At 52.0% G+C, this 16,638-nt stretch overlaps 1 protein-coding gene across 1 annotated transcript in view; it reads left to right on the top strand.

Moving 5' to 3' along the window:
• The window catches only part of LOC139405572 (uncharacterized), a 48,949-nt gene that overhangs the window by 25,057 nt on the left and 7,254 nt on the right, over positions 1–16,638 (top strand). The window contains exon 6 of the mRNA XM_071147983.1: positions 895–3,332. Coding sequence (XP_071004084.1) covers positions 895–3,332 — 2,438 coding nt within the window. The remainder of the gene's footprint in view (positions 1–894; positions 3,333–16,638) is intronic.

Raw genomic sequence — 16,638 nt, 5'->3', positions numbered from 1 at the left:
ACACCCTGGCACATGGCTGGATCTAACCAGTCCTCGGCTGGGAACACCTTGGCACTTGGCTGGATCTAACCAGTCCTCGGCTGGGAACACCTTGGCACTTGGCTGGATCTAACCAGTCCTCGGCTGGGAACACCTTGGCACTTGGCTGGATCTAACCAGTACTCGGCTGGGAGCATCCTGGCACATGGCTGGATCTAACCAGTCCTCGGCTGGGAGCACGCTGGCACTTGGCTGGATCTAACCAGTACTCGGCTGGGAACACCTTGGCACTTGGCTGGATCTAACCAGTACTCGGCTGGGAGCATCCTGGCACACGGCTGGATCTAACCAGTCCTCGGCTGGGAGCATCCTGGCACACGGCTGGATCTAACCAGTCCTCGGCTGGGAACACCATGACACTTGGCTGGATCTAACCAGTACTCGGCTGGGAGCATCCTGGCACACGGCTGGATCTAACCAGTCCTCGGCTGGGAACACCATGGCACTTGACTGGATCTAACCCCTTCTCTGTGTTAAATACCTGGGATACACGCTGTGCTTTTTAAACTCTGCATCCAGAACTAAATGTTGCATTACGAACCACTGGTTCAAATACCAGGCATGCTTGGTCTGCTCCATTTGCCTTAGCAGCCACCAGTCATTATATGAAATACCTGAGAATCCTGGGATGCTGGCTGTGCTTTGTAACAGTATGGACTTCCTCTCTCTCTGTTCCGTCCTCTGCTCTAGGAGTCACTGTTTCAAATACCTGGGCTGTTTGCTGGGCTTTGTGAGCCCATTCTGCTTGATCTCTCCTAGAGTTGAATTGTTTGAAATAGCTTAGATGCTCGCTGTATTTTAGTAATGTAATGACCTTTTGCTTTCTCTCTGTGTTTTGATTCCCTCTGCCTTAAGGGGTCGAACCGAGTCCTCGTATTTCCCCGAGGTGGATCATGTTACGACCAGAGAGAGAATGGAGGACCCTGCCTTCAACCTGACGCAGCTGGTAGCTGACCTCAGGGCCCTGGAAGAGGAGAACTGGCTGTCCATCAGGAAGGACCCCACCAGGGGCCCCAGTCACCGCAAGGACCCCGACAGGGGCCCCAGTTACCTCAAGGAGCCCGACAGGGGCCCCAGTCACCTCAAGGAGCCCGCCAGGGGCCCCAGTCACCTCAAGGAGCCCACCAGGGGCCCCAGTCACCTCAAGGAGCCCACCAGGGGCCCCAGTCACCTCAAGGACCCCGCCAGGGGCCCCAGTCACCTCAAGGAGCCCGACAGGGGCCCCAGTCACCTCAAGGACCCCGCCAGGGGCCCCAGTCACCTCAAGGACCCCGACAGGGTCCCCAGTCACCTCAAGGACCCCACATCCAAGCCCTCTGAGAGGGAGAGAGAAGCACCTCCGCTCCCCCATCTGCTGGTTCCTCCTCCTATCCCTCCTCGGACAACATCATGGTACCTCGCCAGCCCCTCCCCTGAACTACAACTACACGTCCCAGAATCCCTCAGTGGCTCAGGCAGGAAGTGCCACAGCCCCTGTCTCCCGTTAGACAGGAAGTGCAGCAGCAGCCCATCGATAGTGAGGAAGTTCGAGGCGATGCTGCAGGAGAACGAGGGGAAAGTTCTGACAGAGGCGGGGTTTACCACCTGTGCTGTTCCCGTTAACTCCCGTTGCAACGTGGGCTGTTGCCACAACCGCTGGTCCTGCGACGGGAGCCCCTTCGGCAGCAGCAAGTCGTCCACCTACGTGCCTGTCCAGAAGAGCCTGTCTGAAGTCAACATAGTGAGTGCTGCTGGGAAGGACTTGATCCACGACTACAGGCCCGTTGAGAAACCTAGAAGTCCTAGAAGCCCTGAGAGAGAGAGTCATATACAACCTGGAAACAAAGACCTAGCAGTTTCACACATCTGTCTTGACCTTACCTTAGAGTTACCCCCTCCAGGCTCCAACCCTCCAGACTCCAAACCTCCAGACTCCAACCCTCCAGGCTCCAACCCTCCAGGCTCCAACCCTCCAGGCTCCAACCCTCCAGACTCCAACCCTCCAGACTCCAACCCTCCAGGCTCCAACCCTCCTGGCTCCAACCCTCCAGGCTCCAACCCTCCACACTCCAACCCTCCAGGCTCCAATCCTCCAGGCCACAGTAGGAATATGATGCTGGAACAGGCCACTGCTGAGTTTAACAGGACTCTCTTCCAGGCTGAGATGGGTCGAGGGATGGAGGACGATGAGGTAGAGGACAGTTTTACATCAGCGGGTGTCTCTAAAAGGGGCATACCAGACGGTACGACGGTATGTGGCGAGGTCACACACGGGGTCAACAGGGAGACGAACTTTGACCTCCCGCCACAGCACGCCACAGAGGTCAGACAGAAGGAGGTGATCTGTGACATCACAGCTCAGAAGCTGAGTTCAGGGATCAAACTGAGCCAGGCCCTGCCCCCATCTGACACTCATCCAGGGGTCACTGTCAGGACCTTTGACCCCCCTGCCACCTCTGACCTTTCACCCCAACGCCCAGAAGTTACGTTTAGGAACATGCCTTCTAACCCGGCAACACGCTGCCCTGAGGTCAAACACAAAGCTGGACCCCCCAACAGCCTGTCTAAGCCCACACTGCACAGGTCCATCTCTAGTGAATACAAGCAGCCTGCCCAGACTACACACACGGCTCCAGGACCAGAGGTGAGTGCCAGTCCTAAGAGGGACATCAAGGCCCAAGGAACAAGGCCTCATTCCGTTAAGTCATGCCCAGCGCCCCAGCCTCCTACAAACCTCAGGCCGAGGCAGGTTGGGCAACCTGGGTGTCGCTCAACCACAACGCAGGACATCCTTAAAGCTGGATCTGTGGGGTCAGGACTCCGTGTGCCTGGGGGGTCAGGACTCCGTGTGTCTGGGGGGTCAGGACTCAGTGTGCCTGGGGGGTCAGGACTCCGTGTGCCTGGGGGGTCAGGACTCCGTGTGCCTGGGGGGTCAGGATTCTGTGTGCCTGGGGGGTCAGGACTCCGTGTGCCTGTGGGGTCAGGACTCAGTGTGCCTGGGGGGTCAGGACTCCGTGGTGTAATGAGCGACCAGCCCTGGAAGCCCCTGACTCTGGCTGCGTTACGTCCATCTGACTCCAGGTCTAATTACGGAGCTGTGGAGAGGATCCTGAAGAGCTATGAGAACACTGCCTGGAGCCAGCGGTACCAGAACCATACCCAACCCACTGAGTCCAGCCCTAACCCTGGACCCAGCCTCAGCTCTAACCCTGGACCCAGCCTCAGCCCTAACCCTGGTCTCAGCCCCAGTCCTAACCCTGGTCTCAGTCCTAACCCTGGTCTCAACCCCAGTCCTAACCCTGGACCCAGCCTCAGCCCTAACCCTGGTCTCAGCCCCAGTCCTAACCCTGGACCCAGCCTCAGCCCTAACCCTGGTCTCAGCTCCAGTCCTAACCCTGGTCTCAGTCCTAACCCTGGTCTCAACCACAGTCCTAACCCTGGTCTCAGCCCCAGCCCTAACCCTGGTCTCAGCCCCAGCCCTAACCCTGGCTTCAACCCCAGTCCCAACCCTGGACCCAGCCCCAGCCCTAACCCTGGTCTCAACCCCAGTCCTAACCCTGGACCCAGCCCCAGTCCTAACCCTGGTCTCAGCCCCAGTCCTAACCCTGGTCTCAGCCCTAACCCTGGACCCAGCCCCAGCCCTAACCCTGGCTTCAACCCCAGCCCTAACCCTGGACCCAGCCTCAGTCCTAACCCTGGTTTCAGCCCCAGCCCTAACCCTGGTCTCAGCCCCAGCCCTAACCCTGGCTTCAACCCCAGCCCTAACCCTGGACCCAGCCTCAGTCCTAACCCTGGTCTCAGCCCCAGTCCTAACCCTGGTCTCAGACCCAGTCCTAACCCTGGTCTCAGTCCTAACCCTGGTCTCAACCACAGCCCTAACCCTGGTCTCAGCCTCAGTCCTAACCCTGGTCTCAGCCCCAGCCCTAACCCTGGTCTCAGCCCCCGTCTCAGCCCCAGCCCTAACCCTGGTCCCAGCCCCAGACAGGAAGAGGAACTCATGGATCTTCTGGAGGAGATGATGGATAAGGATTACTGGGATCAGTCAGGCCCTGCCTCTGGACACTCCTCCCACACACACTCTCACCACAGCCAGCTGACCAGCTCCCACAGAGAGACGAGGCTAACCATGCAGGTGGGTACAGCGTTAAAACGCAAACGCATGAATACACACACACACACACACACACACACACACACACACACACACACACACACACACCATTGTGTTTATTCTGTGGAATAGTTTGACTTGTTGATCAAAACTCTTCAGGCTCTCTAACACATTTAAGTGGCAAAATCTGCATCCCAGAATGGTCCCTATGTGTCCTGGTTAATGGTCCCTATGTGTCCTGGTTAATGGTCCCTATGGGTCCTGGTTAATGGTCCCTATGTGTCCTGGTTAATGGTCCCTATGGGTCCTGGTTAATGGTCCCTATGTGTCCTGGTTAATGGTCCCTATGGGTCCTGGTTAATGGTCCCTATGTGTCCTGGTTAATGGTCCCTATGTGTCCTGGTTAATGGTCCCTATGTGTCCTGGTTAATGGTCCCTATGGGTCCTGGTTAATGGTCCCTATGTGTCCTGGTTAATGGTCCCTATGTGTCCTGGTTAATGGTCCCTATGTGTCCTGGTTAATGGTCCCTATGTGTCCTGGTTAATGGTCCCTATGGGTCCTGGTTAATGGTCCCTATGGGTCCTGGTTAATGGTCCCTATGTGTCCTGGTTAATGGTCCCTATGGGTCCTGGTTAATGGTCCCTATGGGTCCTGGTTAATGGTCCCTATGTGTCCTGGTTAATGGTCCCTATGTGTCCTGGTTAATGGTCCCTATGGGTCCTGGTTAATGGTCCCTATGGGTCCTGGTTAATGGTCCCTATGTGTCCTGGTTAATGGTCCCTATGGGTCCTGGTTAATGGTCCCTATGGGTCCTGGTTAATGGTCCCTATGGGTCCTGGTTAATGGTCCCTATGGGTCCTGGTTAATGGTCCCTATGTGTCCTGGTTAATGGTCCCTATGGGTCCTGGTTAATGGTCCCTATGTGTCCTGGTTAATGGTCCCTATGGGTCCTGGTTAATGGTCCCTATGTGTCCTGGTTAATGGTCCCTATGGGTCCTGGTTAATGGTCCCTATGTGTCCTGGTTAATGGTCCCTATGGGTCCTGGTTAATGGTCCCTATGTGTCCTGGTTAATGGTCCCTATGGGTCCTGGTTAATGGTCCCTATGTGTCCTGGTTAATGGTCCCTATGGGTCCTGGTTAATGGTCCCTATGTGTCCTGGTTAATGGTCCCTATGTGTCCTGGTTAATGGTCCCTATGGGTCCTGGTTAATGGTCCCTATGGGTCCTGGTTAATGGTCCCTATGTGTCCTGGTTAATGGTCCGTATGGGTCCTGGTTAATGGTCCCTATGGGTCCTGGTTAATGGTCCCTATGGGTCCTGGTTAATGGTCCCTATGGGTCCTGGTTAATGGTCCCTATGTGTCCTGGTTAATGGTCCCTATGGGTCCTGGTTAATGGTCCCTATGGGTCCTGGTTAATGGTCCCTATGTGTCCTGGTTAATGGTCCCTATGGGTCCTGGTTAATGGTCCCTATGGGTCCTGGTTAATGGTCCCTATGTGTCCTGGTTGACAGTAATACCATCCAGGGTTCCATTAATGGTCCCTATGTGTCCTGGTTAATGGTCCCTATGTGTCCTGGTTAATGGTCCCTATGGGTCCTGGTTAATGGTCCCTATGGGTCCTGGTTAATGGTCCCTATGTGTCCTGGTTAATGGTCCCTATGGGTCCTGGTTAATGGTCCCTATGGGTCCTGGTTAATGGTCCCTATGTGTCCTGGTTGACAGTAATACCATCCAGGGTTCCATTAATGGTCCCTATGTGTCCTGGTTAATGGTCCCTATGTGTCCTGGTTGACAGTAATACCATCCCGGGTTCCATTAATGGTCCCCTAGTTCCTATATGTCCTGGTTGACAGTAATACCATCCAGGGTTCCGTTAATGGTCCCTATGGGTCCTGGTTAATGGTCCCTATATGTCCTGGTTGACAGTAATACCATCCCGGGTTCCATTAATGGTCCCCTAGTTCCTATATGTCCTGGTTGACAGTAATACCATCCCGGGTTCCGTTAATGGTCCCTATGGGTCCTGGTTAATGGTCCCCTAGTCCCTATGTGTCCTGGTTGACAGTAATACCATCCAGGGTTCTATTAATGGTCCCCTAGTTCCTATGGGTCCTGGTTAATGGTCCCCTAGTCCCTATGTGTCCTGGTTGACAGTAATACCATCCAGGGTTCCATTAATGGTCCCCTAGTTCCTATGGGTCCTGGTTAATGGTCCCTATGGGTCCTGGTTAATGGTCCCTATGTGTCCTGGTTGACAGTAATACCATCCCGGGTTCCATTAATGGTCCCCTAATTCCTATGGGTCCTGGTTAATGGTCCCCTAGTTCCTATGGGTCCTGGTTAATGGTCCCCTAGTTCCTATGGGTCCTGGTTAATGGTCCCCTAGTTCCTATGGGTCCTGGTTAATGGTCCCCTAGTTCCTATGGGTCCTGGTTAATGGTCCCCTAGTTCCTATGGGTCCTGGTTAATGGTCCCCTAGTTCCTATGTGTCCTGGTTAATGGTCCCCTAGTTCCTATGGGTCCTGGTTAATGGTCCCTATGGGTCCTGGTTAATGGTCCCTATGGGTCCTGGTTAATGGTCCCCTAGTTCCTATGGGTCCTGGTTAATGGTCCCCTAGTTCCTATGGGTCCTGGTTGATGGTCCCCTAGTTCCTATGGGTCCTGGTTAATGGTCCCCTAGTTCCTATGGGTCCTGGTTAATGGTCCCCTAGTTCCTATGGGTCCTGGTTAATGGTCCCCTAGTTCCTATGGGTCCTGGTTAATGGTCCCCTAGTTCCTATGGGTCCTGGTTAATGGTCCCCTAGTTCCTATGTGTCCTGGTTAATGGTCCCCTAGTTCCTATGGTTCCTGGTTATTGGTCCCTATGGGTCCTGGTTAATGGTCCCTATGGGTCCTGGTTAATGGTCCCCTAGTTCCTATGGGTCCTGGTTAATGGTCCCCTAGTTCCTATGGGTCCTGGTTAATGGTCCCCTAGTTCCTATGGGTCCTGATTAATGGTCCCCTAGTTCCTATGGGTCCTGGTTAATGGTCCCCTAGTTCCTATGTGTCCTGGTTTATGGTCCCCTAGTTCCTATGGGTCCTGGTTAATGGTCCCCTAGTTCCTATGGGTCCTGGTTAATGGTCCCCTAGTTCCTATTGGTCCTGGTTAATGGTCCCCTAGTTCCTATGGGTCCTGGTTAATGGTCCCCTAGTTCCTATGGGTCCTGGTTGATGGTCCCCTAGTTCCTATGGGTCCTGGTTTATGGTCCCCTAGTTCCTATGTGTCCTGGTTAATGGTCCCCTAGTTCCTATGGGTCCTGGTTGACGGTAGTACACTCCAGGTAAAAGGGGACCTCACACACATTCCGTTGTGAAATCCTCCCTGATTGTCCTAGTCTGAGGACAACAGCGCTGGGAATGGTGTTTATTTCGACTATGTGCAGAAGGACAGAGGCCAAAGCCTCCTGGTTGGCTGCAATGTGGCCCATTTCACTTTTAACAGCCTTGTAACAAAGGAACCAAGAAGTTAACTTGGCAGGAAGACACTCTAACCTCTAAATCCAACCGTTTCATCTTAAGTCTCTCACTCTCTCACTCTCACCCCCTCACTCTCACTCTCACTCTCACCCCCCCTCTCTCTCTCACCCCCCCTCTCTCTCTCTCACTCTCACCCCCCCCCTCTCTCTCTCTCTTGCTCCCCCTCTCTCTCTCTTTCTCTCTCTCTCACCCTAACTCTCAGTTGGAAGCGAGAGGTTTCTGGTCCTGTGTTGTGTAATTACAGAAATATCTCCAGCCAGCCAGCTGCCTCTGAGCCCACCCCCCCCACCCCCCCCCCCCCCCCCCAGACCACAGGAATGAAACCTCCCTTTAGATGAAACTGCTGTAATGTAATGCAAATGTTTCTGAGAGCATGAGAGTCAGTCAGTGATTAGCAGACCTATTAGATTGGTCATCAGAGAGAGAGAGAGAATGCAGTGGAACTAGAAGCTCAGAATGAGATGGTCATCAGAGAGAGAGAGAGAATGTAGTGGAACTAGAAGCTCAGAATGAGATGGCCATCAGAGAGAGAGAGAGAGAATGTAGTGGAACTAGAAGCTCAGAATGAGATGGTCATCAGAGAGAGAGAGAGAGAGAGAGAGAGAATGCAGTGGAACTAGAAGCTCAGAATGAGATGGCCATCAGAGAGAGAGAGAGAATGTAGTGGAACTAGAAGCTCAGAATGAGATGGTCATCAGAGAGAGAGAGAGAATGCAGTGGAACTAGAAGCTCAGAATGAGATGGTCATCAGAGAGAGAGAGAGAATGCAGTGGAACTAGAATCTCAGAATGAGATGGCCATCAGAGAGAGAGAGAGAATGTAGTGGAACTAGAAGCTCAGAATGAGATGGCCATCAGAGAGAGAGAGAGAAGAGAGAGAGAGAGATGGCCATCAGAGAGAGAGAGAGAGAGCGAGAGAGAGAGAGAGAGAGAATGCAGTGGAACTAGAAGCTCAGAATGAGATGGCCATCAGAGAGAGAGAGAGAATGTAGTGGAACTAGAAGCTCAGAATGAGATGGTCATCAGAGAGAGAGAGAGAATGCAGTGGAACTAGAAGCTCAGAATGAGATGGTCATCAGAGAGAGAGAGAGAATGCAGTGGAACTAGAATCTCAGAATGAGATGGCCATCAGAGAGAGAGAGAGAATGTAGTGGAACTAGAAGCTCAGAATGAGATGGCCATCAGAGAGAGAGAGAGAGAATGCAGTGGAACTAGAAGCTCAGAATGAGATGGCCATCAGAGAGAGAGAGAGAATGTAGTGGAACTAGAAGCTCAGAATGAGATGGCCATCAGAGAGAGAGAGAGAATGTAGTGGAACTAGAAGCTCAGAATGAGATGGCCATCAGAGAGAGAGAGAGAATGCAGTGGAACTAGAAGCTCAGAATGAGATGGTCATCAGAGAGAGAGAGAGAGAGAGAGAGAGAATGCAGTGGAACTATAAGCTCAGAATGAGATGGTCATCAGAGAGAGAGAGAGAATGTAGTGGAACTAGAAGCTCAGAATGAGATGGCCATCAGAGAGAGAGAGAGAGAGAATGCAGTGGAACTAGAAGCTCAGAATGAGATGGCCATCAGAGAGAGAGAGAGAATGTAGTGGAACTAGAAGCTCAGAATGAGATGGTCATCAGAGAGAGAGAGAGAATGCAGTGGAACTAGAAGCTCAGAATGAGATGGTCATCAGAGAGAGAGAGAGAGAATGCAGTGGAACTAGAAGCTCAGAATGAGATGGTCATCAGAGAGAGAGAGAGAGAGAATGCAGTGGAACTAGAAGCTCAGAATGAGATGGTCATCAGAGAGAGAGAGAGAATGTAGTGGAACTAGAAGCTCAGAATGAGATGGTCATCAGAGAGAGAGAGAGAGAATGTAGTGGAACTAGAAGCTCAGAATGAGATGGTCATCAGAGAGAGAGGGAGAATGTAGTGGAACTAGAAGCTCAGAATGAGATGGTCATCAGAGAGAGAGGGAGAATGTAGTGGAACTAGAAGCTCAGAATGAGATGGTCATCAGAGAGAGAGAGAGAATGTAGTGGAACTAGAAGCTCAGAATGAGATGGTCATCAGAGAGCGAGAGAGAGAGAATGTAGTGGAACTAGAAGCTCAGAATGAGATGGTCATCAGAGAGAGAGAGAGAGAGAGAGAATGTAGTGGAACTAGAAGCTCAGAATGAGATGGTCATCGCTCTGACTGGAATATTTGCTCATGTCATCTTGATCGAGGACAGTTTAGCGTTGGGTCTGTATGAGGCGCTGTCCTGCAGACCAAAAGCCTCATGGGTGGAATGTTATTCATATCTTTCATCATTTCATAAACATTTATTTATTTTTTTTAACTTTATGAAAAAATGTTGTTTCTATGTCAGTTGTTTGTTATATTTCAGTCTTCTGTAATGTATAAACGACATTGCTGCCTGCCATACGATGAGGGAGATGAGAGAGCTGTGGGTTGGCAGACCACTACATTGCTGCCTGCTATAGGATGAGGGAGATGAGAGAGCTGTGGGTTGGCAGACCACTACATTGCTGCCTGCTATATGATGAGGGAGCTGTGGGTTGGCAGACCACTACATTGCTGCCTGCCATACGATGAGGGAGATGAGAGAGCTGTGGGTTGGCAGACCACTACATTGCTGCCTGCTATATGATGAGGGAGATGAGAGAGCTGTGGGTTGGCAGACCACTACATTGCTGCCTGCTATATGATGAGAGAGCTGTGGGTTGGCAGACCACTACATTGCTGCCTGCTATATGATGAGGGAGATGTGGGTTGGCAGACCACTACATTGCTGCCTGCTATATGATGAGGGAGATGAGGGAGCTGTGGGTTGGCAGACCACTACATTGCTGCCTGCTATATGATGAGAGAGCTGTGGGTTGGCAGACCACTACATTGCTGCCTGCTATATGATGAGAGAGCTGTGGGTTGGCAGACCACTACATTGCTGCCTGCTATATGATGAGAGAGCTGTGGGTTGGCAGACCACTACATTGCTGCCTGCTATATGATGAGGGAGCTGTGGGTTGGCAGACCACTACATTGCTGCCTGCTATATGATGAGGGAGCTGTGGGTTGGCAGACCACTACATTGCTGCCTGCTATATGATGAGGGAGATGAGAGAGCTGTGGGTTGGCAGACCACTACATTGCTGCCTGCTATATGATGAGGGAGCTGTGGGTTGGCAGACCACTACATTGCTGCCTGCTATATGATGAGGGAGCTGTGGGTTGGCAGACCACTACATTGCTGCCTGCTATATGATGAGGGAGCTGTGGGTTGGCAGACCACTACATTGCTGCCTGCTATATGATGAGGGAGCTGTGGGTTGGCAGACCACTACATTGCTGCCTGCTATATGATGAGGGAGATGAGAGAGCTGTGGGTTGGCAGACCACTACATTGCTGCCTGCTATATGATGAGGGAGATGAGAGAACTGTGGGTTGGCAGACCACTACATTGCTGCCTGCTATATGATGAGGGAGATGAGGGAGCTGTGTGTTGGCAGACCACTACATTGCTGCCTGCTATATGATGAGGGAGATGAGAGAGCTGTGGGTTGGCAGACCACTACATTGCTGCCTGCTATATGATGAGGGAGCTGTGGGTTGGCAGACCACTACATTGCTGCCTGCTATATGATGAGAGAGATGAGAGAGCTGTGGGTTGGCAGACCACTACATTACTGCCTGCTATATGATGAGAGAGATGAGAGAGCTGTGGGTTGGCAGACCACTACATTGCTGCCTGCTATATGATGAGGGAGATGAGAGAGCTGTGGGTTGGCAGACCACTACATTGCTGCCTGCTATATGATGAGGGAGCTGTGGGTTGGCAGACCACTACATTGCTGCCTGCTATATGATGAGAGAGATGAGAGAGCTGTGGGTTGGCAGACCACTACATTGCTGCCTGCTATATGATGAGGGAGCTGTGGGTTGGCAGACCACTACATTGCTGCCTGCTATATGATGAGGGAGCTGTGGGTTGGCAGACCACTACATTGCTGCCTGCTATATGATGAGAGAGATGAGAGAGCTGTGGGTTGGCAGACCACTACATTACTGCCTGCTATATGATGAGGGAGCTGTGGGTTGGCAGACCACTACATTGCTGCCTGCTATATGATGAGGGAGATGAGGGAGCTGTGGGTTGGCAGACCACTACATTACTGCCTGGTATATGATGAGAGAGCTGTGGGTTGGCAGACCACTACATTGCTGCCTGCTATATGATGAGGGAGATGAGAGAGCTGTGGGTTGGCAGACCACTACATTGCTGCCTGCTATATGATGAGGGAGATGAGAGAGCTGTGGGTTGGCAGACCACTACATTACTGCCTGGTATATGATGAGAGAGCTGTGGGTTGGCAGACCACTACATTACTGCCTGGTATACAATGAGGGAGATGAGAGAGCTGTGGGTTGGCAGACCACTACATTGCTGCCTGCTATATGATGAGAGAGCTGTGGGTTGGCAGACCACTACATTGCTGCCTGCTATATGATGAGGGAGATGAGAGAGCTGTGGGTTGGCAGACCACTACACTGCTGCCTGCTATATGATGAGGGAGATGAGAGAGCTGTGGGTTGGCAGACCACTACATTACTGCCTGCTATATGATGAGAGAGCTGTGGGTTGGCAGACCACTACATTGCTGCCTGCTATATGATGAGGGAGCTGTGGGTTGGCAGACCACTACATTGCTGCCTGCTATATGATGAGGGAGCTGTGGGTTGGCAGACCACTACATTGCTGCCTGCTATATGATGAGGGAGCTGTGGGTTGGCAGACCACTACATTGCTGCCTGCTATATGATGAGGGAGCTGTGGGTTGGCAGACCACTACATTACTGCCTGCTATATGATGAGAGAGCTGTGGGTTGGCAGACCACTACATTGCTGCCTGCTATATGATGAGGGAGATGAGAGAGCTGTGGGTTGGCAGACCACTACATTGCTGCCTGCTATATGATGAGGGAGATGAGAGAGCTGTGGGTTGGCAGACCACTACATTGCTGCCTGCTATACGATGAGAGAGCTGTGGGTTGACAGACCACTACATTGCTGCCTGCTATATGATGAGGGAGATGAGAGAGCTGTGGGTTGGCAGACCACTACATTACTGCCTGCTATATGATGAGGGAGCTGTGGGTTGGCAGACCACTACATTGCTGCCTGCTATATGATGAGGGAGATGAGAGAGCTGTGTGTTGGCAGACCACTACATTGCTGCCTGCTATATGATGAGGGAGATGAGAGAGCTGTGGGTTGGCAGACCACTACATTGCTGCCTGCTATATGATGAGGGAGATGAGAGAGCTGTGGGTTGGCAGACCACTACATTGCTGCCTGCTATATGATGAGGGAGATGAGAGAGCTGTGGGTTGGCAGACCACTACATTGCTGCCTGCTATATGATGAGAGAGATGAGAGAGCTGTGGGTTGGCAGACCACTACATTGCTGCCTGCTATATGATGAGAGAGCTGTGGGTTGGCAGACCACTACATTGCTGCCTGCTATATGATGAGAGATAGAGAGAGCTGTGGGTTGGCAGACCACTACATTGCTGCCTGCTATATGATGAGGGAGATGAGAGAGCTGTGGGTTGGCAGACCACTACATTGCTGCCTGCTATATGATGAGAGAGAGCTGTGGGTTGGCAGACCACTACATTGCTGCCTGCTATATGATGAGGAGAGCTGTGGGTTGGCAGACCACTACATTGCTGCCTGCTATATGATGATGAGAGAGCTGTGGGTTGGCAGACCACTACATTGCTGCCTGCTATATGATGAGGGAGCTGTGGGTTGGCAGACCACTACATTGCTGCCTGCTATATGATGAGGGAGATGAGAGAGCTGTGGGTTGGCAGACCACTACATTACTGCCTGCTATATGATGAGAGAGCTGTGGGTTGGCAGACCACTACATTGCTGCCTGCTATATGATGAGGGAGATGAGAGAGCTGTGGGTTGGCAGACCACTACATTGCTGCCTGCTATATGATGAGGGAGATGAGAGAGCTGTGGGTTGGCAGACCACTACATTGCTGCCTGCTATATGATGATGAGAGAGCTGTGGGTTGGCAGACCACTACATTGCTGCCTGCTATATGATGAGGGAGATGAGAGAGCTGTGGGTTGGCAGACCACTACATTGCTGCCTGCTATATGATGAGAGAGCTGTGGGTTGGCAGACCACTACATTGCTGCCTGCTATATGATGAGGGAGATGAGAGAGCTGTGGGTTGGCAGACCACTACATTGCTGCCTGCTATATGATGAGGGAGATGAGAGAGCTGTGGGTTGGCAGACCACTACATTACTGCCTGCTATATGATGAGAGAGCTGTGGGTTGGCAGACCACTACATTGCTGCCTGCTATATGATGAGGGAGCTGTGGGTTGGCAGACCACTACATTGCTGCCTGCTATATGATGAGGGAGCTGTGGGTTGGCAGACCACTACATTGCTGCCTGCTATATGATGAGCTGTGGGTTGGCAGACCACTACATTGCTGCCTGCTATATGATGAGGGAGCTGTGGGTTGGCAGACCACTACATTGCTGCCTGCTATATGATGAGAGAGCTGTGGGTTGGCAGACCACTACATTGCTGCCTGCTATATGATGCAGACCACTACATTGCTGCCTGAGATGAGAGAGCTGTGGGTTGGCAGACCACTACATTGCTGCCTGCTATATGATGAGGGAGATGAGAGAGCTGTGGGTTGGCAGACCACTACATTGCTGCCTGCTATATGATGAGGGAGATGAGAGAGCTGTGGGTTGGCAGACCACTACATTGCTGCCTGCTATACGATGAGAGAGCTGTGGGTTGACAGACCACTACATTGCTGCCTGCTATATGATGAGGGAGATGAGAGAGCTGTGGGTTGGCAGACCACTACATTACTGCCTGCTATATGATGAGGGAGCTGTGGGTTGGCAGACCACTACATTGCTGCCTGCTATATGATGAGGGAGATGAGAGAGCTGTGTGTTGGCAGACCACTACATTGCTGCCTGCTATATGATGAGGGAGATGAGAGAGCTGTGGGTTGGCAGACCACTACATTGCTGCCTGCTATATGATGAGGGAGATGAGAGAGCTGTGGGTTGGCAGACCACTACATTGCTGCCTGCTATATGATAAGGGAGATGAGAGAGCTGTGGGTTGGCAGACCACTACATTGCTGCCTGCTATATGATGAGGGAGATGAGAGAGCTGTGGGATGGCAGACCACTACATTGCTCCCTGCTATATGATGAGAGAGCTGTGGGTTGGCAGACCACTACATTGCTGCCTGCTATATGATGAGAGAGATGAGAGAGCTGTGGGTTGGCAGACCACTACATTGCTGCCTGCTATATGATGAGGGAGATGAGAGAGCTGTGGGTTGGCAGACCACTACATTGCTGCCTGCTATATGATGAGGGAGATGAGAGAGCTGTGGGTTGGCAGACCACTACATTGCTGCCTGCTATATGATGAGGGAGAGAGAGCTGTGGGTTGGCAGACCACTACATTGCTGCCTGCTATATGATGAGGGAGATGAGAGAGCTGTGGGTTGGCAGACCACTACATTGCTGCCTGCTATATGATGAGAGAGCTGTGGGTTGGCAGACCACTACATTGCTGCCTGCTATATGATGAGAGAGCTGTGGGTTGGCAGACCACTACATTGCTGCCTGCTATATGATGAGGGAGATGAGAGAGCTGTGGGTTGGCAGACCACTACATTACTGCCTGCTATATGATGATGGAGATGAGAGAGCTGTGGGTTGGCAGACCACTACATTACTGCCTGGTATATGATGAGAGAGCTGTGGGTTGGCAGACCACTACATTACTGCCTGGTATACGATGAGGGAGATGAGAGAGCTGTGGGTTGGCAGACCACTACATTGCTGCCTGCTATATGATGAGAGAGCTGTGGGTTGGCAGACCACTACACTGCTGCCTGCTATATGATGAGGGAGATGAGAGAGCTGTGGGTTGGCAGACCACTACATTACTGCCTGCTATATGATGAGAGAGCTGTGGGTTGGCAGACCACTACATTGCTGCCTGCTATATGATGAGGGAGCTGTGGGTTGGCAGACCACTACATTGCTGCCTGCTATATGATGAGGGAGCTGTGGGTTGGCAGACCACTACATTGCTGCCTGCTATATGATGAGAGAGCTGTGGGTTGGCAGACCACTACATTGCTGCCTGCTATATGATGAGGGAGATGAGAGAGCTGTGGGTTGGCAGACCACTACATTGCTGCCTGCTATATGATGAGGGAGATGAGAGAGCTGTGGGTTGGCAGACCACTACATTGCTGCCTGCTATACGATGAGAGAGCTGTGGGTTGACAGACCACTACATTGCTGCCTGCTATATGATGAGGGAGATGAGAGAGCTGTGGGTTGGCAGACCACTACATTACTGCCTGCTATATGATGAGGGAGCTGTGGGTTGGCAGACCACTACATTGCTGCCTGCTATATGATGAGGGAGATGAGAGAGCTGTGTGTTGGCAGACCACTACATTGCTGCCTGCTATATGATGAGGGAGATGAGAGAGCTGTGGGTTGGCAGACCACTACATTGCTGCCTGCTATATGATGAGGGAGATGAGAGAGCTGTGGGTTGGCAGACCACTACATTGCTGCCTGCTATATGATGAGGGAGATGAGAGAGCTGTGGGTTGGCAGACCACTACATTGCTGCCTGCTATATGATGAGAGAGATGAGAGAGCTGTGGGTTGGCAGACCACTACATTGCTGCCTGCTATATGATGAGAGAGCTGTGGGTTGGCAGACCACTACATTGCTGCCTGCTATATGATGAGAGATAGACAGAGAGCTGTGGGTTGGCAGACCACTACATTGCTGCCTGCTAAATAATGAGAGAGATGAGAGAGCTGTGGGTTGGCAGACCACTACATTGCTGCCTGCTATATGATGAGGGAGCTGTGGGTTGGCAGACCACTACATTGCTGCCTG

This window comes from Oncorhynchus clarkii, chromosome 3, assembly GCF_045791955.1.
Source record: "Oncorhynchus clarkii lewisi isolate Uvic-CL-2024 chromosome 3, UVic_Ocla_1.0, whole genome shotgun sequence".
In the NCBI taxonomy this organism is placed as follows: domain Eukaryota; kingdom Metazoa; phylum Chordata; class Actinopteri; order Salmoniformes; family Salmonidae; genus Oncorhynchus; species Oncorhynchus clarkii.
This window is presented reverse-complemented; position numbering and strand designations above follow the sequence as displayed.